We start from the raw sequence: 24,583 nt of genomic DNA, 5'->3' as shown, positions 1-24,583 counted from the left end.
GACACATATAATAGAGAAATATGACTTATAAAAGAAGTGTTTGATATTTACATCTCATATTTGATGATTAAACAGTTTTTCATGTTTGCTCTCAACTTTACACATCAGTGGAATCTGTCACTGACACAAAACTGAAAGTCTCTTCACTCGTTTTCAAATCTGCACATTTTACATCTTTCAATCATTTTCTAAATGTTGCAGATGAATGGAAACAAATGAAGTTTAATTTAGTATGACATCATGTCTATAGTCTGTGATCTGAAGTGTTATCTGTTCAGAGGACTCTCTCTGGAGTAGAAAACCATTTGAAACTCATTGAACAGTAACTCTGGAGGAGGAGGATCTCATTCTCGTGCCGCCTGGTTCACTTCTATAAAAAGGAAAATACAGAGACTGCTGCAGAATGATCCAGAAATCAAACAAGTCAGCAAAGAATAAAATGTAGTGAAGTTAATGATCTCCTGTAAGAACTGTGATCTGTGATCTACCTGCTGAGACTTTAAGTTATGAGGCTCATGATTGATTAGTAATGCCTGCAGAGGCTGGAAGGGGGCGCTCACAGCCTCTGATATCTCTCTTTTCAGGGATTAACACCATCAGACATCTCAGTCACTTCTTTGGGATTTTCCTCCTGAATGTGTTCAAAATAAAACTATCAAATCAGTTGGTGAACTCAGGACAAAAAAACTAAAAAACTGCAACTGACTCTGTTCACCAAATAGTGTTCCTCTGTTAATGTTTAGGAGGAAGAGAGGATTATGTTTAGTTTATATTAAAATAAGTAAATTAGTACATATGACACTGATTTATAATGCTCATCACATCTGGACTTACTTTGCCTTCCTGCAGTTCCTCACAGCTGGAATCAGTCTCCGCAGTCCCAGGTCTGATGTTTTGTACTTCTTCAGGTTCAGCTCATCCAGAACCTCCTCGGACATCTGCAGCATGTAGGCCAGAGCAGAGCAATGGATCTCAGAGAGTTCCTTCTCTGATCTGTTCTCTGACTTCAGGAACTCTTGGATCTCCTGATGGACTGTGAGGTCCTTCATCTCCGTCAGACAGTGGAAGATGTTGATGCTTCTGTCAGGAGAGATATGTTTACTGTTCATCTCCTTCAGGTTGTTAATGACTCTCTGGATCATCTCTGGACTGTTGTCTGTCTGACCCAGCAGGCCTCCTAAGAGTCTCTGGTTTGACTTCAGAGAAAGACCATGAAGGAAGCGAACAAATAGGTCCAGGTGACCGTTCTTACTTTGAAGGGATTTGTCCATGGCTCTACTCAAGAAGACATTTAAACAAGTGTTGTCTCTGTCGTCTTCGCTGCTATCATCGCTGTCGTCATCGGAATCGTCTTGTTCACTGTTTTCTTGCTCCAGAAAAGCCTCAAGCACTGTTGTGTTCCTGTTGGTGAAACAGTGGAACATGTAGACTGCAGCCAGAAACTCCTGAACGCTCAGATGAACAAAGCAGTAGACTGTTTTCTGGAACATCACACACTCTGTTTTGAAGATCTCTGTACAAACTCCTGAGTACACCGAGGCCTCTGTGACATCCAGACCACACCGCTCCAGGTCTTCTTGGTAGAACATGATGTTTCCGTCCTCCAGATGTTCAAACGCCAGCCTCCCCAGCTTCAGAAGAACTTCCCTGTCTGCCTCCGTCAGCTCATGTGGACTCACCTGATGTCCCTCACCGTACTTGTTCTTCTTCCTCTTTGTCTGAACCAGCAGGAAGTGTGAGTACATGTCAGTCAGGGTCTTGGGCAGCTCTCCTCTCTGCTCTGTGCTCATCATGTGCTCCAGAACTGTGGCAGTGATCCAGCAGAAGACCGGGATCAGACACATGATGTGGAGGCTCCTGGATGTCTGGATGTGTGAGATGATTCTGCTGGACAGATCTTCTTCATCACTGAACCTCCTCCTGAAGTACTCCTCCTTCTGGGCGTCAGTGAAGCCTCGTACTTCTGTTACCCTGTCAATACATGAAGGAGGAATCTGATTGGCTGCTGCAGGTCGAGAAGTGATCCAGATGAGAGCTGAGGGGAGCAGATTCCCCTTGATGAGGTTTGTGAACAGTGTGTTTAACGATGACTTCTGTGTGACATCAGACACAACCTCCCTGTTTGTGAAGTCCAATGACAGTCTGCTTTCATCCAGGCCGTCAAAGATGAACAACAGTTTACAGACAGCGAGCGTCTCTGCTGCCACCTTCTGTAATGTTGGATGGAAAACACGGAGCAGCTCAAGAAGACTGTAGCGCTTATCTCTGACCAAGTTCAGCTCCCTGAATGAAAGCAGGACCAGCAGACTGATGTCTTGGTTCTCTGAGCCCTCGGCCCAGTCCAGAGTGAACTTCTGCACTGAGAAGGTTTTTCCAACACCAGCCACGCCGTTTGTCAGAACCACTCTGATGGGTTTCTGTTGGTCGGGTTGAGCTCCTGTCTTTGGTTTCCGTTGGTCGGGTTGAGCTCCTGTCTTTGGTTCCTGTTGGTCGGGTTGAGCTCCTGTCTTTGGTTCCTGTTGGTCGGGTTGAGCTCCTGTCTTTGGTTCCTGTTGGTCGGGTTGAGCTCCTGTCTTTGGTTCCTGTTGGTCGGGTAAGGCTTTAAAGATGTCCTGGCACTTGATTGGAGTCTCATGGAGGGTTTTCTTTTTAGAGACGGTCTCCATCTGTCTCACCTCATGTTGGGTGTTCACCTCTTCTCTCTGCCCCTCTGTGATGTGGAGCTCAGTGTAGATCCTGTTGAGGTGGATTCTACTTCCTGTTTCATCACTTCCTTCAGTCACACGTTCACATCTCGTCCTCAGACTGACCTTATGTTGATCTAAAACCTCCTGCTGATCTACTGAAAGAGAGAATGATAGAATCTGATAATTGTTTTCAGATGTTTTTGTAAAAGAAGTAAAAAGAGTTTTAATTTCTAGACTTTTGACATTGACCAATAAAAGTCGTGTTTTAGGAGGAGATCACAGAAGCACAAAGGTGTACAGTCTTACTTTGTTCAGTGCTGCTCTGACTGACTGTCTGCAGTCCAAGTCCTGGTCTGGATCTTTTTCCACACTGAGGACAGGACGAGTCTCCTGGTGAACCAGACTGGTCCCAGTATGAGGTGATGCACTGTCTGCAGAACCAGTGTCCACAGCTGGTAGAGACGGGATCCTTCAGGACGTCCTGACACCCAGGACAGGACGTCTGCTCCTCTCTAACATGAGTCCTCTTCGTCCCCCTGTGAAGACATGTCTTTAGAGCTAAACTGATGGTTGACTGATAGAAAATATGAAGATCTATCAAACACAATCTAAACAGTCAGATGATCACAGAGAGCAGGTAACGCCTTCTTTCTTCTGTTTGGATTCATTTGATTCAGTCAGACTGAACACCATGTGCAGCTTCTTCACAATCTGAGAGTCTGGTCCTGTCATCAACAATGTATAGCATATATAGATATCAGCGAGGTCCTGACATCTGTAGTGGAAAAATACAATTTGATACTGTCTGCACAAAATGTAACCGTTTCATAGGTGCTTTATGTTGAGATACATTAGATGCGTGAACTTTAACTTCCTGTTCTCAACATACCTCGACTCCCTGTATTCAACAACCTTGACTCGTTTTTCTTGAAACAACTCCAGTTTCGACTCAGATAACAACTCATGAAGTCTTTGTTGCAGGGCAGACTAGACAGGGATGGTATCTCAGAATATTATGGAAGACCAATCACAGAGATGCAATAAAACATCTTATGCAAATGTACAACTCTAGTTCAAGAGTTTAAAGCTTCAGCGCAAACGGCACTCACTTGATGTGACTTTGTTTGATACCCCCTTTCTGCAGAAATTTATTCTATGCAATAAAATACCCAGAGACAAAAGACTTTGTTTTCAGATCTTCATTCAAACAGAAAAATCCACGACACATCGCGGATATCATCACCTCCCTCCGTCTTCATAACGTTGTTTCATTCTTGTTTCAATTATCACAACAGGTGAGCTTAGTGACATGTAAAAACAAAAACCAAGAGAGAGCAGAAAACACAGACAGCAGCAGTTTAAACAGCGGGGTTATATCTCCATCACAGACTGTGACCGGATCTGTTCATTACTTTTATGGACAGAATTTCTAGCCGCAGCCAGGGGCCGGAGGAGGTCCGGTTCGGGGACCACAGGATCTCGTCTCTGCTGTTTGCAGATGATGTGGTCTTGTTGGCTCCATCGAACCTGGACCTTCAGCGCGCACTGGGCCAGTTCGCTACCGAGTGTGAGGCGGCTGGGATGAGGATCAGCACCTCTAAATCTGAGGCCATGGTTCTCGACTGGAAAAAGGTGGTTGCTCTCTTCGGGTTGGTGGGGAGTCCTTGCCCCAGGTGGAGGAGTTCAAGTATCTCGGGGTCTTATTCACAAGTGCGGGGAAGAACGTGAAATTGACAGACGGATTGGTGTGGCGTCTGCAATCATGCGGTCGCTGTATCGGTCCGTCGTGGTGAAGAAGCAGCTAAGCCGAAAGGCGAGGCTCTCGATTTACCAGTCGATCTTCGTTCCGACCCTCATCTATGGTCATGAGCGGAAGAACGAGATCTCGGATACAAGCGGCCGAAATGGGCTTCCTCCGTAGGGTGGCTGGGCGCACCCTTAGAGATGGGAGAGGAGCTCGGTCACAAGGGAGGAGCTTGGAGTAGAGCCGTTACTCCTCCACATCGAGAGGAGTCAGTTGAGGTAGTTCGGGCATCTGGTCTGGATGCCCCCTGGACCCTAGGGAGGTGTTCCAGGCATGTCCCTCCGGGAGGAGGCCTCGGGGTAGACCCAGGACACACTGGAGAGACTTTGTCTCTCGGCTGGCTTGGGAACACCTTGGGGTCCCACCAGAAGAGCTGGAGGAGGTGTCTGGGGTGAGGAAAGTCTGGGTGTCTCTGCTTAGACTGCTGCCCCCGCGACCCGGCCCCAGATAAGCGGTAGAAAATGGATGGATGGATGGATGGACATACTGTCTGAGCTCTGCTCTGTCTGACTCTCTGCAGACTGTGAACGTCTCTCTGGTTCGTTTACAGTTTGTTGTGTCTCTACCTGAAGTCGGCTACAAACCATCACTTTGAAAACTCTTCAGTTAATTGTTTCTTGGCCTCTGACAGCTTGGAAATAACTGTTGTATATAACCGGATGGACTTGTTTTTACGGATAAACTCTTAGATTAGTCATACTTTTTTCAAGGATATATGGTCATGAATATTTGTACAGTGAGGAACTTTCTTAGGTCAGGTTTTTGTATTTGAACATTGTTTGGAAGAGATGAGCTAATCCACTGAGATCAACTTCCTCTTTTGATCATGTGACTTCTGCTTATTTAAATGCATCTTTAACATAGCTCACATGCTACACAGAGCTGATACAGAGAAGATCACTGCACAAATAGGACAACATTTGATAAACAGGAAATATGGATGAGAGGAATAATGAGGTTTTTTTTAAATGATTTCTCTTCAAAGTTTAAAATTGCTGATTGATTAAAGTACAAATTAAATCTGAAGTGAAAATGAGTTAGTAAGAAGACTTACTTTGTGTCTGAGGGTCCAGCTTCTTCACTGAAGTTTAGAGGTTGAGCTATGGAGCGATCACTCTTCATAGACAGACAGCTGGGTACAGGAGACTCTGCTCTCTGTCTGCTCGACTGATCTCTGCAAGGAACCAACAAGTTTAATATTTCTGTGAATCTTTGATCAACTCTCTGATTACAAAGCTGTAAATATGACAGGGCTACAGCTGTAGATGATGAGAAGGTTTCTGTTGTCAGGAGTCTTACTTTATGTGTGAAGGGAAAGTTTTGTTTCTGAAGTTCATATCAGTGTCATCTTTGGAACGATCACCCTTCAGAGATTAGATTTACAAGGAGAATAAGTTAGTAAGAAGACTTACTTTGTGTCTGAGCGTCCAGCTTCTTTACTGAAGAGTATCAAGTCTTCTTTGGACTGATCACTCTTCATAGACAGACAGCTGGGTACAGGAGTCTCTGCTCTGTCCTCCTCTTCCTCTAAACTCAAATCCATGATCTGATATAAAGTCAGTCTGAGAGGAAAAACAGAAATACTCACTGAGAGATCAACACACAAAAAACAGGAGAAACCAGTTTGATCTAATCTCACACACACGCCTTAACACGTCAACATGTTAACACGTTTGCAAACGCCACACTTTAAAGCATATGCACACCTACGCCACACCTGCATGACACCTAACAAAAATAAATACATTGGTCACACGTAGACGCAGGTCTAGCTAGAGTAAAGATACTTTGGCAGCAACTGCATGACATGTAAACACATAAAAAAATTCTCACACGCTCATGCGTGCGCTCAGGCATGCACACGTCTAAGTGAGTAAGTAAGTCAGTTAGCGTGCGTCAGTTAGGTACGAAGCAGTATGTCGCCACACCTGACAGTTCAACTTTTTAAGTCCCCTCTCTCTCTCCCTGCACTCTTCTCTGATTTACAGAAGGACCCTCCTTTTCACACACACACACAAAAGTTTACTGATTTGTCATGAATACAACCACCCCCCCACCACACACACACACACACACACACACACACACACACACACACACACACACACACACACACACACACACACACACACACACACACACACACACACAAATGAAAAGCAAGCGGCTGTCTGTAACAGGCTAATTAACAAATGATTCATTTATAACGGCATCCTTCCAAATCTAAGTTGTGACTTCATTAGAGACTGAGACTACAGAAGTGAAGATATAAAAACTCTGTATAAACACTCACCCTGCTTCCCTCTGTACTTCTCTGTTCGCTTTCTGTCGATTTAAAATGGATTCTTTACTCATTGAACACTTTCAGTGTCCCGCCTCCTCAGGTGCCCTACCTGTAAATCCTGAGCACCGAATCACATGCTGCCCCTCCCTCCTCCACTTACAGGAAATCATCTGATTTAGTGTGTGTGTGTGTGTGTGTGTGTGTGTGTGTGTGTGTGTGTGTGTGTGTGTTTGTGTCGCACAGAGATACAATTCTAAACAGTCTGAACACTCTGAGTTTGATCTGTTCAGGTTAAAATGTTTGCTGTTTATTGTAGTATTGATAGAAAGCCACCTGGCAGCAGAATAAACATATTGTATCTTTAACGTTCACATGTGGCTACAACACCACCAGCAGTAAATGAATGATTAACATGCACACACAAAGTACACAAAGTTACAGAATCACAACCTTCACATCTACTTCCTGACAGACTGACAACAGCCTGCAAGACTGTACGTCTGCAGCCTGACAGGAGGCTCAGTGCTGCCACCTACTGGCTGCTTCTTGGATGGTCACTCTTGACTTGGGCTGACAGTCTGTTAAGGTTTGAACTTCGACACCAGCAGCCATTAAAAGATAGAAATACAGAAATCCATGAGCTGTGTGTTGTGAGTCTGCAGCCCCTCTGACCATGCTGTAAACTGCTTTTTTTATTCCTTATTCACATTCATGCAAAATAAAGAAATTAAACCAACATGACTTCAAGGTAAACACAATGATTAAAATTAACATATTATCCAAAATAATAAATACAACGTAGGAACACATTTAGAAACCTAACTTAAATCAAACACTGCGACAATTGAATAAGAATTTAAAGCCATAAAAAAAATGTTTTCTTTAACAAGCTTCTTTACATATAAGATTACTTGACATCATCAGCTTTAATAGTCACATTTATAAACACAGCTGCCAAACATTTAAATGTATTCAGACACAAAAAAACAAATCTCCATACCTGTAGTAAAAGAAAGAAATGCAGAAATCTCCAAGCTTGATTCGGTGGAAAGAAAAGATCAGAGAAAAATGCAAATCATTGAGAGAGACTACGGGGTTTCCTACCCTGCAAGAGAGCTGATGCCTATACTACGAAGCAGCATTTGAGCTTAGCGAGGTACCTTCAGGGTTAACTCTGGGTTTTCAGTCCTATGAGGGTTGATTACTTTTTACCTGGTGGGTATATCACCATGGTAACTGATGCTGATGACCTAACCTGCTCCAGAGCAGGTTATGTTGGAGATAAGAGATCAAACTGTGGAAATCTCCGCCCACTGACCAATCAGATCTTTAGATCGTGGAGCTCCCGGAGCTGATGGAGAGGGGGGAGGACACTTCATGTGTCCCGCATGATTTTATATGAGACTATAGCCCGTTTAGTTATTGATTATGTTTCACTGATGTCCTTCAACAGAGACTGATGAAAGCACCGTAACATTTTAGTTGAAGATGTAGAATTACGAATATTTTCTTGTGGCTTTGAAATGTATTTTCATTAAAGTTTAATGTCTCCATGCTGCTCTGTTTGTGACGGTCAGAGCTGCAGTTTAAATATAACTTCTAAAACCTGTTCTACTCTCCACTTTAAAGAGTCAGATCAACACATTCAGATCAGAGGACAAACTGGACAAAGGTCAAAGGTCAACTAACCATGGGAAGAAAATAGAAGAAGCCGTAGTTTGGACATGAATCCTCTCTGATGTTTCTTTGTTTCTCACAGTTGTCCTTCCTGCATTTGTTCCTGCAGCTGTGTAACTTTAGTCTTTGAGCCTGTTTGTCTTCAACTTCTTCATATTATTCATATTGTTTGTTCACAGTCTGTTAGATATTGTGATAGGTTATATGAAGATAGCTCCGCCCACTTATCAGGTTGATAAGCAGCTTCATGTGACTGTTCAGCACCATCTCTTCTGTCAGGGTTAGTGAAGCCAGATCACAGAAAACAAACCCTGAGTATGTTGAACTCTCTTTGTAGCAGAGAACCAAGAAAAGGATTTCTCTAACAAAACAAACAACAAGAATGTAAATATATGTATGAGCTGATATGTGGAGGCTTTACTAAAGAACAGTGAGAGACTGACCTCAGAGTCTTCAGTCCATAGTTTGGATTCTTCTGAAGATCACTCAGCAGCTTCACTCCTGAATGCTGCAGTTTTTACTCGCAGATTTTCCCTTTTTTTGGTCCTTCCTTTATTTGTTACTGCAGCTGTGTCTCTTGGGAGCCTGTTTGTCTTAACATATTTATATTGTTAATATAGGTTGTAGTTTTTGTAAATGTAATTTTGTAGATATGACGATCTGCTGACGGCAGACGCGGTGATGAGTGTGATAGGTTAAATGACGCTAACTCCGCCCCTTTTACGTGAACGCGCTCTTGGCAACCTTTGGTTTACGGATCAGGTTGATAACCGGCTTCGTAGGACTGATCATCACGATCTCATATGTCAGAATTTGTCAAGCCAGATAACCCAAAGAGACCCTGGATATATTGAACTCGCTAAGTAGTGTAGGCCTCAGGGCTCAAACCGTGCACACAAAGAACTCGCACGCTGCACGTACAGTCCCTCCATCATCACACACTCGCACAGAGTCAGAGGCAAAACAAGAAATATAGGATAATCAATCTAGACCAAAAAAAACCACACAGCCGTAGATGGAGTGGAACATTTTTTTTTAGATTAAAATCCAAAGTTGTGTCCAACACTCAAAGTAAATTGAGTAGAATAGAGGAAAATTTTCAATTAATAACTATCACTATTCGGTAATGTCTTCTCCCTGTGATTCTGTTTTCTTACATCCTTTAGTTCCTTGTGTTTCTTCAGTGTTCCATGTTTTACCTTGTAGTTCTCAGTATTGTCTGGTTTCCTGCCTCTCTGTTTCCCTCCTGTCTTGATTACCCTGATTGTCCTCACCTGTGTCTGATTACCCCTGTCTACATAGTCTCTGTGTTTGCTTTCCCTCTTGTCGGATCATTGTCTTTGTCTTATGTCTTTTGTTGGTGCAGTTTGTCGGTGTCTTTGGTCATGGTTTCTCTCCTTGCTCCTTGTGGGTTTTTTTGGATTTTGTTCTGTTCCTCGTTTTGGATTCATTAAGTTAGTTTTTGTTTTGCCTTTTTTAGTTAAAATAAATCTTATTTATCCGCACTTGGGTCCTCCTACCTGCTACCCCGTGACAATCATACCAAGGATTTTTTTGTTTGTTTTTGAGATTTTATGTTCGCAAATTAGGCCTTCATGAAATGTACCTTCATGTGAATATATATTACACACACTAACATTCACTATTACTACATTACAAAACATTAGAAAATCGGATAAAGCCAGAATAAACATGATTGTTTCATGATGTTGACAAAATGCAGAAAGACAAAATTAAAGAAGGGACTGTGGCTGTGTTTCTGTATCATCCCATACATCAGAAAATACCATATAGTCATCAAAAAATCTTTTTTCACCAAGACCTTGATATTAAATGTAGAAAATATCAGGCTATTGAATACAGAACTCCCTAATCAAACACAAAACATAGATGGGAAGAAATATGTCACGAGTACCGGGCAGAAAACAGGGAGGGAGGAGCCAATTGCAGAATAAAAACAAAAATGCTGATTTATTCAAATAAAAGTCAAAAACAAACGCACTCAAAAAATAATCCAAATCCACAAGAAGAAAACAATAAATAAATCCAGAATCAGAGAACACAGGGAAACATCTAACTAGTGGTAAGGACAAATGACAATGAACTGACTAGAGAGTAAGAAAACACAGAGACTAAATAGAAACACAGAGAGGCAGGAAACCAGACAATACTGAGAACTACCTGGTAAAACATGGAACACTGAAGAAACACATGGAACTAAAGGATGTAAGAAAAGACAGAAGCATGGGGAGAAGACATTACACAATAAAACTGGAAACACTACAGACTAAACAAGTAAACACCAGTGTCACATCCTCGGGTTAAGTGTCTGTTAATTTCAGTTTCTCGTATGTATCAGGTCTTGTGCTTGTGTTTTACTTGTTAGTTACCCTGTGTCTCGTTTCAGGTTTGTTGTCTGCATGCCCTTCCCCCAGTGTGTCTCAGCCTGCTGATTACCTGATGTGTCTCACCTGTGTCTTGTTAACTCCACCCCCTGTTCAGTATTTAATGTATGTCTTCCCCTCACTCTGTGCCAGTTTGTCTTTTGAAGCAGCGATACCAACACTTTTGTATTTGACTTCTGAGTCTGATCCTGATTGTTTTTTGACCCCGATTTCTGCCTGCCGTTTTTGTACTTCTGCCTCGAACTGACTGATTACCCATGTACCGAACCCTGCCTGTAATAAACGGATTGTTTTTGCCTTACCCTGAGTCGTGCGCTTGAGTCTCTGTTTTGGTCGCGATAACCAGGAATCATTCACACAAGTAAAACAGGAAACAATATTACAGACAACAGAGAAGGACACAAAGAAACAGAGGACACACTGAAGACAAGAATACAACTTAAAACTCAGGAAACACTAAAGACTGAACTAAGAAATATTAAGACACGATGAAAACGGGCGACAATATTACAGACAACATAAAAGGACATGAGGACACAAAGTAACACAACACTAGGAAACTAATAAAATGGAACTCAAAACTCTGAAATATGGCACAAACAAAACCAAACCATGACACAAGCTGTAATAAGTAGTTTATGTAGATGTTACTGAAGTGAATATTTCAGTGTACAGAAACTTTGAGAAAACGCTCTTTAAAGATGATAGTGTTAGTGAATTTTTCAGCAGAAATCTGTAAGCAGACAATACGTACTCAAAATCACAACTCAAGAGACCCATGTAGAAGAGGAAGCCCGTTAGGCTCTTTAATATATTAAACATGAGGCAGGCTATGACACTTTTTTCTTCCATGCTTACAGTATTAGAAACAAACAAAACCACCAACTTTGTTAATGTAAGTTTATGTATGTTCATGATTCCTGGATCCTCCAGTCTCATTCCTCTGGTGGTAACAAGTTTCCCATCCACTCTTGAACTTGATGGTACACTCTTGTTGTGATATTCTGCATCCTCAGGAATACCAAAATTAACAGAATTTTCCAGTTAATGTTGAAAAACATGAACTCAAACTTTTAAGTGGAAAAAACAGATGTCAGAGAGCTCCCAAGGACTTGGGAGAAATTGATAACAACATGATGTTGATTAACAAGCTTTCCTACTTTCAGTCAAAGACCAAACCAAGTTATTTATGCTTTGAAAGCTTTCCACATTCCAAACTTCGGACAACCTCTATCAATCCTCAAAAGGACAACCAGATACGCTTTGGTCCAGCAGACTGTCTGTCTTTCTCAGTCAGGAGTTTGAGTTTCACAACCTGTTGATGTCTTCAGGACTTCCCAGAAAACAGAATCGTTAAACCATTATCTGTCTATATGATAAATGTATGTGTTCATGTCGAAGATTTAAACCATGCCTGTTGTTTGTCTAACTGTTTAAAATTGAACTTTTTTTTTTGGGATTTTCTGATTTTATGCTCTGTCGTAAAGCCATAAAACTAGACTGACCTTTCATCAGGTCAAGATGACCATCTGGGAGCAATTAAGAGTACTACAGTCACTGTCCAGGACTTTCAAAAACTCCAAGCTTGAAATATCTAGTAAAGGAATGCAGATGTATCTTTTCATATAGATATTTGAAAATGTCATGTAGGAACGGTTACCATGATTCTTTTTAGGTCGGTATCCGATGTGTAATAAAGGAATTACGCGGAATTAAATTTTAATAGGAATTGGACGTGGCACAACATTGCCATCAAGTGGACGAAAACCATCGTGGGATGTGTAAGCTGTGGAATGGTGAAGTTGTACTGTCATAATTATAGATTGTATTACTTAGTTACAGAAGACGTTATTTAAAGACACTAAGTCTTCACATGTGATTAATCTGTGTTGTTAAAGGTTTTCTTATATATATATATATATATATATATATACACACATATATATATATATATATATATATATACATATACATATATAATTTTTCCAAACTTCAGGATGAAATGTATCGACCGATGGTAACCACTCCCCTAAACCTGATATATGAACCTAAAATATATGATGTAACCTACATTGATTTGAATCTGAAAACAACTGATCTCAAATTGAATGTATGGTGATTTACATATGTTTAGTCTTATTCTTAAACTTAGTGGGGAATCTAAAACTTTTTCAGTTAAGACAACGCCTGTACATTCAGGAGGAGGGCCTGAAGCTCCCTCTTTTTCTGACCTGATAAAACCCCTGAACAGAAGTGATACTTTGGTTTTTGGGTTATCTTGGTGCTTGGGCTGGTGCTTTGTTTTTGGCTTTGTGCTTGTGAGCTGTTAAGCTCTTAAAGGGACTGACTCTGTCCCAGTGAGTCCAGCCAGGCCCAGCAGTTAGATTCCCTGCTGCAATTCTTTTGGAAGACTGACACGTCTTGTCTACATCTATTTTATTACTTTTCCTTCAAGGCAGGTTTACTTTATTTTTAAGATTTTTACCGTAGGAACAATTCCTACTGAATTAATTTTAATTGCAACTTTTCACGCATAAATCTTTGGATTTTAATCATTTCTTGCACAAGCAAGGCCTTTTCAAACTTTTCTTCGGCTCACCGCATGTTTGGACATTTTCCAGATCTGCATTAAAAAATTTTGTTGATATTCACTCGGGACGCTGAGACGACGCAAGCCAAATCACCATCCAGAATTCTCATCTTTAAGTTCCAGACTCGATCTCCTATCTGGCTTACTACGGTAGCTGATGGAGTTGCTGAAAATGATTTATTGATCCAGTAAAGAGAACAAAAGAATACCTGTGCAAGATCTCTGAAGGAGGTTGGGAAACTCTTCAAAAGTAAGATTTGCTCTGAGCTGTTGTTGAGAGAAATATTGGTCGTGTCTTCTTAAGTAATCCAAGTCCAAATTAAATCCCAGATTCTTTAATCCAGTCTGAGGTTATTGAGAGAATCTGCTTCTTTGTAGATCTGTATCATTGCTTTTTACATGTTACAGATGATCACGTTCTGGTTTGTACTTATTATCAGAAATAGAATGAAAATAATCATCATGAGAAGAATAACTGCAGCATTTCTTGGTAGCTTTTGACCTCTTAACATTTCTACCAGCTGTTTCATGTTAGACCTTCCTCTCCTGTAATGTGTGGAGAACAGATTCATTAGAAATATCACTGACATGAAGTGTGAGCTGATTCCTCTGTCAGTCCCTGATGGATGAAGCTCTCCTCAGCTTGCAGAGCTTCTCCACACACAAGATGGTGGAGGTTCCTCCTCTGTGGATCATCAGCTGCTCCTCTCTGCACCACCAGAGTCCTGATCGCTCACATCATGACAGAGATCACCATGTCCAGCTAATGAGAGAAGAAGAGAGATGACAGAATTCATAAATCATCAACACAACTCTCTTCATGCTCTGAAGATCAAGTCTTTGTAATCCCTAGAAAGAGTTCCTAATAAGCAGCTGGACATGTTGATAAAAAGGCTGGCTCTGTTTTAGGCAGGCGTCTGCACATATTAATCTCAGATTTAAAATCTTTCACAGAAACCCTGAAATGCTGGCTGAAAGCAAACCAGAGCCACTTTGAAACTGCATCTTAAAGGTCCAACTGAAGACACAAGTTTGAAATTAGGAACAGCTATAAACTCTTAATGCAGCACATCAGTTTCATGCTTTGTATTGAAACTATGTCAAATCACATTGTCTCTATCAAATAAAAACATTCAAATTAAAATATGTGGAGGGTTAAAAGAACACTGAGAAACTGACCTCAGAGTCTGCAGTCGATAGTTGTGATTCTTCTTCAGGTCACACAGCAGCTTCACGTTTGAATCCTGCAGGTTGTTCCAGTTCAGGTCCAGCTCTCTGAGATGGGAGGGGTTGGACTTCAGAGCTGAGGCCAGAGAAGAACAGCTGATCTCTGACAACCTGCAGCGACTCAATCTGAAGAAAGAATAAAAGATGTAGATAAAAGTGAACTGAATTTAATCAGTTAAACATCAATATTATCAATTAACAAACATCTGTATTTAAATAACTAAAAAGGCGTGAATCTGTACCCTGGACCTCGCACCCAGCTGTTATTACGCCCGTAATAACAGACAACTGCTCTTTAAATTAGAACAAAGTTTATTGAACAAAGTCAATGAAACTCAATCAACAGCTATTACAAGTTCATCTGAAGCTCTTTTTAAAAAAAAAAAAAAACTTTATTTATCCAGCGGAGCAATGAGCGCACCAAGCGGTCGACCACAGGAGCAGAGACCTGCATACACCCTGACGGAGCAGGGGGACTGTGCCACAGCCGCCCTTCATTTTGACTTTATTCATGTGAAAATTGTTTCAATCTGATTCTCTGGTTGATGAACCGCCGTGTTTTGGGTTTCATTTGTTTAAATCAACTTTCTTGTGTTCATCTGGACACTCACCGGCGTTAAAACACCTCAGAGACACAGATCGTGCAGACACCAAGTTAACTTAGTCCCATCTTATCATGCAGACAATCTGACCACGCAGGAAGGCTGTTTTTGTGAAGTGCCCGCCATCTTACAGGTGACGTGACCACAACTGGTTACACCACCATCTCGCCTTCTCTCTCTCTCTTTCTTACACAAAGACACAACCACGCACACACGTGTGCCACTCTGTTTGCTTTATGAATGTATGTTTGGGCTACTGTACGGATTCACGCCTTCCAATCATTTATATAAAAATATTTATTAAATTATAATATTGGTATTTAACTCATTAAATTCAAGACTTATATTGTGTTATTTGGTTATTGTTCCCTGATTTCAGGGTGAAGCCTCCTCATCATTAATTCACATTAATAATATTGTTAATTTATGTTTATTAATCAGGATTATTACTATATATGTAATAACCAAATTGACTAATAAAACCCCAACAGTCATAAAAACATTTTCACATCAAATCTCAAATTTATTCAGCAACTTGAAAAATATGTATTCAGACAAATACTGAAAATATATAAATCCTGAAATGTGCAACAATGGAGGACGTTGTAGAATATGCCAATCTGCAGGTCCATCAGAGGGCCTCTCTCTGTTTTTCTTTTCTCCCCCTTTTCTTGGATTCACACTCCCTTCCAACACATTCCAGAATTAACGACTCTGACGCCAAACTGAACCCCTTATTGGGGAATTGCCAGACGAAGAGAGAAACATCTCCAAAGGACTGAATACGTATCTTCTGATCAGAAACCGGTGAATAACACCTCTGAGCTACAGCTCAGAGACAAGTAGAATAAACAACCACTTCCAGGTCTTTCTGATTTACAGGACAAAGGGTGGCCATTTTCCCCTCTGACCTCCTCTGGAATGTACCTAAAGGATTTTATGACCACATCTGCCGATTAAAGACAAGGACATTTCTAGGTTCCGTTTGTAAGATAGATAGATAGATAGATAGATAGATAGATAGATAGATAGATAGATAGATAGATAGATAGATAGATAGATAGATAGATAGATAGATAGATAGATAGATAGATAGATAGATAGATAGATAGATAGATAGATAGATAGATAGATAGATAGATAGATAGATAGATAGATAGATAGATAGATAGATAGATAGATAGATAGATAGATAGATAGATAGATAGATAGATAGATAGATAGATAGATAGATAGATAGATAGATAGATAGATAGATAGATAGATAGATAGATAGATAGATAGATAGATAGATAGATAGATAGATAGATAGATAGATAGATAGATAGATAGATAGATAGATAGATAGATAGATAGATAGATAGATAGATAGATAGATAGATAGATAGATAGATAGATAGATAGATAGATAGATAGATAGATAGATAGATAGATAGATAGATAGATAGATAGATAGATAGATAGATAGATAGATAGATAGATAGATAGATAGATAGATAGATAGATAGATAGATAGATAGATAGATAGATAGATAGATAGATAGATAGATAGATAGATAGATAGATAGATAGATAGATAGATAGATAGATAGATAGATAGATAGATAGATAGATAGATAGATAGAGATAGATAGATAGATAGATAGATAGATAGATAGATAGATAGATAGATAGATAGATAGATAGATAGATAGATAGATAGATAGATAGATAGATAGATAGATAGATAGATAGATAGATAGATAGATAGATAGATAGATAGATAGATAGATAGATAGATAGATAGATAGATAGATAGATAGATAGATAGATAGATAGATAGATAGATAGATAGATAGATAGATAGATAGATAGATAGATAGATAGATAGATAGATAGATAGATAGATAGATAGATAGATAGATAGATAGATAGATAGATAGATAGATAGATAGATAGATAGATAGATAGATAGATAGATAGATAGATAGATAGATAGATAGATAGATAGATAGATAGATAGATAGATAGATAGATAGATAGATAGATAGATAGATAGATAGATAGATAGATAGATAGATAGATAGATAGATAGATAGATAGATAGATAGATAGATAGATAGATAGATAGATAGATAGATAGATAGATAGATAGATAGATAGATAGATAGATAGATAGATAGATAGATAGATAGATAGATAGATAGATAGATAGATAGATAGATAGATAGATAGATAGATAGATAGATAGATAGATAGATAGATAGATAGATAGATAGATAGATACTTTATTGATCCCGAGGGAAATTCAGGCCCTAACAAATGTTTATTTGAATTTTCAGGTGGATACACTTTTTCAGGACATTGAGACTAACATTTTCATCCAATCAGAATCCAAATCCCATCACGTATCACGAAGATATAATTAAATCAGATTGACCCATGTGGTCTTGTTAAAACTTTCATGGAGCACTACCGCCCCCCAGAGGTTGAAACGTAGAAGGTATCTTAAGTATGTCACATGGCTTATTCTGCCAAGAACAATTTACATTACATTCTTTGATAACTATTAGAAATTATATATCCAAATGTTATTCTTTGTTTTATCTTCAAAAAATTCCATTATGTGTTGATGTCATGTGTCGTTCTGTTTTAATATGTGTGTGTTAGAGAACAAACTGATGTTCCACGTCAAAGATGGAACTCAATAATAGTTCATGTTTAGTTTTTATTAAAAGGTCCTTACAATGTATTGTCATCTCAGTATAAGAGTTTGATTACATTTTGAGTATGGTGTAGTGCGATACGTTTAAAATAAGAATACTCTTTATTCATCAGAATAAAAGTCAAGCCGGAACCACCCCGTTCAAACGCTACGTCATCAAAAGTGGCGTTAACAATCAGATATCTTTAAAAGGTTAGCGCGACCTTGTTACCTGTTGATCAATTATTCCTGCACTTCGTGTTATTCCACTCGCCAAAGACGGAACTTTAACTTTTTTTTTAGCGCGCTAATTTTTCCAGTTTTCCTTTGTTTCAACTTTATATTTTTATCAACCGACGTTCCTGCTTCAAGTCTTCAATATAATCAGCGGCACCTTTTTGAGTCTCGAAAAACCCGTCCAGGCTCGTGCACGCGCATTTTTAATTAAATCGTTTTTCACCATTTTTGGACATTTTTTGGATTTATCCCTGCTTCACCATTGACTCTTACGATCTAGTTATCTGAGCTAACTGAATTGGCCATTTCAGTTAGCAGGAAGTTAACAATCGTGCAGCAACAAATACTTTGGGATAAAAGTCAGAGCTCTCCGGGAGGCTGTGGACATTCAGGACGCGACTTAATTGCAGTTAATTGACTCGAACTGTTACGGCAGTTTCGGACCGCTGAAAGAGGACGAGTCTCCAGAACACATCCGGTACCCCAGGGCGGATTCGTGGATTCTACGATCACAGTAAGGCGCATTTAACAGCTTGTGTCACACATGTGCAAGAAAGAGTTTGTGTCATATATTGTCCTTTTTAAACTTCCCAGAGTTCAGTTTATCCTCGCCCCTAAAATAAAGTATTTTTCATCGTTCATCCATCCTTTTTTGATCCTAACTAACGTAAACCGTTTATTAGACAAACATTAAACCACAATACCATACTCAAATCCTAATATCATTTGTTGTTTTTGGTGCTCACCTTCAATGACTATATTAGTCACCTTATTTTTGTTTTTCACATCATATCCCATTTTCATTCATGTCATTATCCTGTTATTGTTCATTTTTGTGTTCGTAGTGGTTACTGGTGGTTGATTGGTCCAGAATGTTCCTGGTTAGCCAGGTGGTGCTCCTGTTTTTCTTACGAGGTGTGTTAATGATCATTTAACATTAATTTTAACACAATTTTACGCTACAAGGATGTGGATTGAAATGATCCAAATGAATAACACAATCAGTGATCTGACCTCAGAGTCTCCAGTCTGCAGTTTGGACTCTGCAGTCCCTCACTCAGCAGCTTCACTCCTGAATCATGCAGGTCGTTGTAGATCAGGTCCAGCTCTCTGAGATGGGAGGGGTTGGACTTCAGAGCTGAGGCCAGAGAAGAACAGCTGATCTCTGACAAACTGCAGGTGCTCAATCTAAATAAAGAATAAAAGAAAAAGAATGTGTAATCTAGTCACGTGTGTTCAACTTGTGATGAGTATCTCAACATCACTTTCTCCTGATGAATAATGTTTTCTCTCAATGATTAGAGGATCATTTCTGATTGTGTATTCGCTATATCTAAATCCTCCAAATGTCAGCTCAACATTCATCCAGCTGTTCATGTGCTCAGATGAAGAACAGGCTGCTGATCTCAGTCAGCTCTGTGATGTTACTACATTTATCAAATCAGATGTTATTGAATCACAAGTCTTCATGATTTCACTTCTTAATAGAACCAGAGGAAACCAGAGGCTTCATGTGGACGTTGTTCAACTTTACTTCAGAGACACAAAAACATTTTCACATCAAATCTCTAAATTATTCAGCAACTCAAAAAAAAATTATTTCCTAAATCATTAAATATCCAGAGATTTAAATTGAGACAAATACTGACAATAGATAAATCCTGAAAATGTGCAACAATGGAGGATGTGGTTTGAAATGATCCAAATGATTGACACAGTCAGTGATCTGACCTCAGAGTCTCCAGTCTGCAGTTTGGACTCTGCAGATAGTCACACAGCAGCTTCACTCCTGAATCCTGCAGGTTGTTGGCGTTCAGGTCCAGCTCTCTGAGATGGGAGGGGTTGGACTTCAGAGCTGAGGCCAGAGAAGAACAGCTGATCTCTGACAAACTGCAGCCCCTCAATCTGAATAAAGAATAAAAGATGTAAAGATGTAAAAAAAAAAAAAAAGTGTAAGATAAAAGAAGAAGAATAAAAATAATGTGTAATCCAGTTACATGTGTTCAGGTTGTGATGAGTATCTCAACATCACTTTGTCCCGATGAATCAAGTTTTCGCTAAATGATTAGAGGATCATTTCTGATTGTGTATTCACAAAATCTAAATCCTCCAAATGTCAGCTCAACATTCATCCAGCTGTTCATGTGCTCAGATGACGAACAGGCTGCTGATCTCAGTCAGCTCTGTGATGGAATCACAAATTATTGAATCACAAGTCTTCATGATTTAACTTCTTAACAGAACCAGAGGTCATAAAGAGTTTGAAACATTTCTCCACATTATCAAAAATCTCTGCATCATTTATATACAGATATTTTTTAAATTATAATATTGGTTTTTGTTGGGATATTCTGCATCCTCAGGAATACCATAATTAACAGAATTTTCCAGTTAATGTTGAAAAGCATTAACTCAACCTTTTAAGTGGATAAACAGATGTCAGAGAGCTCCCAAGGACTTGGAGAAACTGATATTAACAGGATGTTGATTAAAAATCTTTCCTACTTTACTAAACTAGACTGACCTCTCATCAGGTCAAGATGACCATGTGGGAGTGATTAAGAAGGACCTACAGTCACTGCCCAAAAAACTCCAGTGTGGAAATCTCTATTCAAGAAATGCAGATGCATCTTTTCATATAGATATTTGAAAACGTCATGTAGGAACGGTTACCATGATTCTTTTCAGGTCAGAATCCGATGTTTAATAAAGGAATTGCGCGTAATTAAATTTTAATAGGAATTTGACGTGGAACAACATTGCCATCAAGAGGACAAAAACCATTGTGGGATGTGTAAGCTGTGTAATGATGTCGTTGTACTGTCATAATTATAGATTGTGTAACTTAATTACAGAAGACGTTATTTAAAGACACTAAGTCTTCACATGTGATTAAACTGCGTTGTTAAAGGTTTTCTTATATAAATATTTTTCCAAACTTCAGGATGAAATGTATGGACCGATGGTAACCACTCCTTTAAACCTGATATATTTACCGAAAATATATGATGTAACCTACATTGATGTGAATCTGAAAAAAACTGATCTCAAATTGAATGTATGGTGATTTACATATGTTTAGTCTTATTCTTAAACTTAGTGGGGAATCTAAAACTCTTTAAGTTAAGACAGCGCCTGTACATTCAGGAGGAGGGCCTGAAGCTCCCCCTTTTTCTGACCTGATAAAACCCCTGAACAGAAGTGATACTTTGGTTTTTCGTGGCTTGTGCTTTGTTTTTTTGCTGGTCCTTTGTGCTGGCTTGTGAGCTGTTAAGCTCTTAAAGGGGCTGACTCTGTTCCAGTGAGTCCAGCCAGGCCCAGCAGTTAGATCCCTGCTGCAATTTTTCTGGAAGACGAACTCGTCTTGTCTTCATCTAATTTTTAGCTTTCCCTGCAAGGCAAAGTGAACTTTATTTTTTTAAGATTTTCACCGTAGGAACAATTCCTACTGAATTAATTTTAATTGCAAATTTTCAAGCGTAAATCTTTGGATTTTAATCATTTCGTGCACAAGCAAGGCCTTTTCAAACTTTTCTTCTGCTCACCGCATGTTTGGACATTTTCCAGTTCTGGATTAAAATCGTGATGGCCATGAGATTAATCTAAGAAGGAAATTGGACTTTCAAAGAATTTATTTTTGTTTATATTCACTTGGGACGCTGAGACGACGTGAGCCAAATCACCATCAAGAATTCTCATCTTTAAGCTCCACACTCGACCTTCTATCTGGCTTACTACGGTTGCTGATGGGCTTGCTGAAAACGGTTTATTGATCCAGCAAAGAGAACAAGAGTACCCGTGCAAGATCTCTGAAGGAGGTTGGGAAAGTCTTCAAAAGTAAGATTTGCTCTGAGCTGTTGTTGAGAGAAATATTGGTTGTGTCTTCTTAAGTAATCCCAGATTCTTTAATCCAGTCTATTCTTTATACGATTGCCGTCTAAATACTTAAAACAATATTGTGTTGTATCTCTTTACTAAACATATAATTTCACCATACGAGTCAAGTTATATATATAGTGTTCGAGGTATAACATTCCATGCTCACAAATCAGTATTGCATTTCCCTGCCACAACAATATATTATTTTTATTTTGTTTTATTTCATTATTATCATCTATTAAACTAAACATAAAATTCAGAACTGTGTTCGGTGTCTCTCTTGATAAGAAACTGCTCTAGAATTCACACTTATGATATGAGATTGATTTCATTAATAACTAGTGACTAATTAATTATTCATAATTAATATAGTTATTCCTGGAATGCCAGGTGGTGCCCTTTCAACGAGGAATGTATTAGACTTTTACATATTTCTGAAGCGTCCTATGTGAGGCTAGGAAATATTGTCTAATCAATTAAAATACGCAACACATTTAACTCATTAAATTCAACACAGATTTGTGTTATTTGGTTATTGTTCCCTGATTTCAGGGTGAAGCCTCCTCATTATTAATTCACATTAATAATATTGTTCATTGATGTTAATTAATCATGATTATTAATATAAATGTCATAACCAAATTGACTAATAAAACTCCAACAGTCATAAAAACATTCAAATCTCGAAGTTATTTAGCAACTTCAAAAAAAAAAAGTCCTTGATCATAAAATATCCAGACATTTAAAGGCAGACAAATACAGAAAATATACAAATCCTGAAATGTGCAACAATCGAGGATGTGGATTAAAATGATTCAAATGATCTGACCTCAGAGTCTCCAGTCTGCAGTTTGGACTCTGCAGATAATCACACAGCAGCTTCACTCCTGAATCCTGCAGCTTGTTGGAGGTCAGCTCCAGCTCTCTGAGATGGGAGGGGTTGGACTTCAGAGCTGAGGCCAGAGAAGAACAGCTGATCTCTGATAAACTGCAGTGTGTCATTCTGAATAAAGAATAAAAGAAGAATAAAAATAATGTATAATCCAGTCACGTGTGTTCAGGTTGTGATGAGTATCCCTGTTACAGACAGCCACTTGGTTTTTATTTCTTTGTGCGTATGTATTTGTGTCTGGACAAATGCTGTGTTAGTGGCTGTGGAGCTTCCAGCATGTTTCTCCTGTATTCAGTTCGGTCCATTATGTTCAATCTTCAATAAACCAGTTCTCTGAGCATGCATTATATGTCCTCTGTGTTTATGGGGTCGGAGGTGGGCTGCAAATTTAGACAAATACTGAAAATTTAAGAACTATGAAATGTGCAGCAATGGAGGATGTGGATTAAAATGATCCAAATGAATGACACAGTCAGTGATCTGACCTCAGAGTCTCCAGTCTGCAGTTTGGACTCTGCAGATAATCACACAGCTGCTTCACTCCTGAATCCTGCAGCTTGTTGTCACTCAGTTCCAGCTCTCTGAGATGGGAGGGGTTGGAGTTCAGAGCTGAGGCCAGAGAAGAACAGCTGATCTCTGACAAACCGCAGTAAGTCAATCTGAATAAGGAATAAAAGAAGAGCAAAAATAATGTACAATCCACACACGTGTTCAGGTTGTGATGAGTATCTCAACATCACTTTGTCCTGATGAATAAAGTTTTTTTATGTAATGATCAGAGGATCGTTTCTGATGGTGTATTCACTAAATCTTACACTGATACACATTTATATACAGTATGAGACAATTCTGGTTCTGCTTCCTCACTATCTCTGTGTTTTTATCACACTGGACAGTCTTCTTTGGGTTCTCAGGACCTGTTCATGCTCTCTGTTTCAAACGTGCAAACAGTAATTGGGAAAAGGGTTTTTGGATTTTCTGGACCCTCAGACTGAAGTCTGTTGCAGAATTGAGTCCTTAAATGTTGTGAAATCTAAAATGAAGTCATGGAAGCAGATTCTACACACACACACACACACACACACACACACACACACACACACACACACACACACACACACACACACACACACACACACACACACACACACACACACACACACACACACACACACACACACACACACACACACACACACACACACACACACACACACACACACACACACACACACACACACACACACACACACACACACACACACACACACACACACACACACACACACACACACACACACACACACACACACACACACACACACACACACACACACACACACACACACACACACACACACACACACACACACACACACACACACACACACACACACACACACACACACACACACACACACACACACACACACACACACACACACACACACACACACACACACACACACACACACACACACACACACACACACACACACACACACACACACACACACACACACACACACACACACACACACACACACACACACACACACACACACACACACACACACACACACACACACACACACACACACACACACACACACACA

The 24,583-nt window shown here is 39.5% G+C and overlaps 1 protein-coding gene across 1 annotated transcript in view; it reads right to left on the bottom strand.

Annotated features, from left to right (window-relative positions):
* LOC306820358 (uncharacterized protein) overlaps positions 1-24,583 on the bottom strand; it is a 37,535-nt gene that overhangs the window by 6,050 nt on the left and 6,902 nt on the right. Inside the window, exons 5-13 of the mRNA XM_079338177.1 lie at positions 23,453-23,626; positions 22,905-23,078; positions 19,928-20,101; positions 19,211-19,384; positions 18,628-18,699; positions 5,904-5,981; positions 5,546-5,665; positions 2,994-3,223; positions 835-2,842 (exon numbers count right to left, since the gene is read on the bottom strand). Coding sequence (XP_079194303.1) covers positions 835-2,842; positions 2,994-3,223; positions 5,546-5,665; positions 5,904-5,981; positions 18,628-18,699; positions 19,211-19,384; positions 19,928-20,101; positions 22,905-23,078; positions 23,453-23,626 — 3,204 coding nt within the window. The remainder of the gene's footprint in view (positions 1-834; positions 2,843-2,993; positions 3,224-5,545; positions 5,666-5,903; positions 5,982-18,627; positions 18,700-19,210; positions 19,385-19,927; positions 20,102-22,904; positions 23,079-23,452; positions 23,627-24,583) is intronic.

Source organism: Symphodus melops (assembly GCF_947650265.1).
Source record: "Symphodus melops genome assembly, chromosome: 2".
NCBI classification, from domain to species: Eukaryota; Metazoa; Chordata; class Actinopteri; order Labriformes; family Labridae; genus Symphodus; species Symphodus melops.
This window is presented reverse-complemented; position numbering and strand designations above follow the sequence as displayed.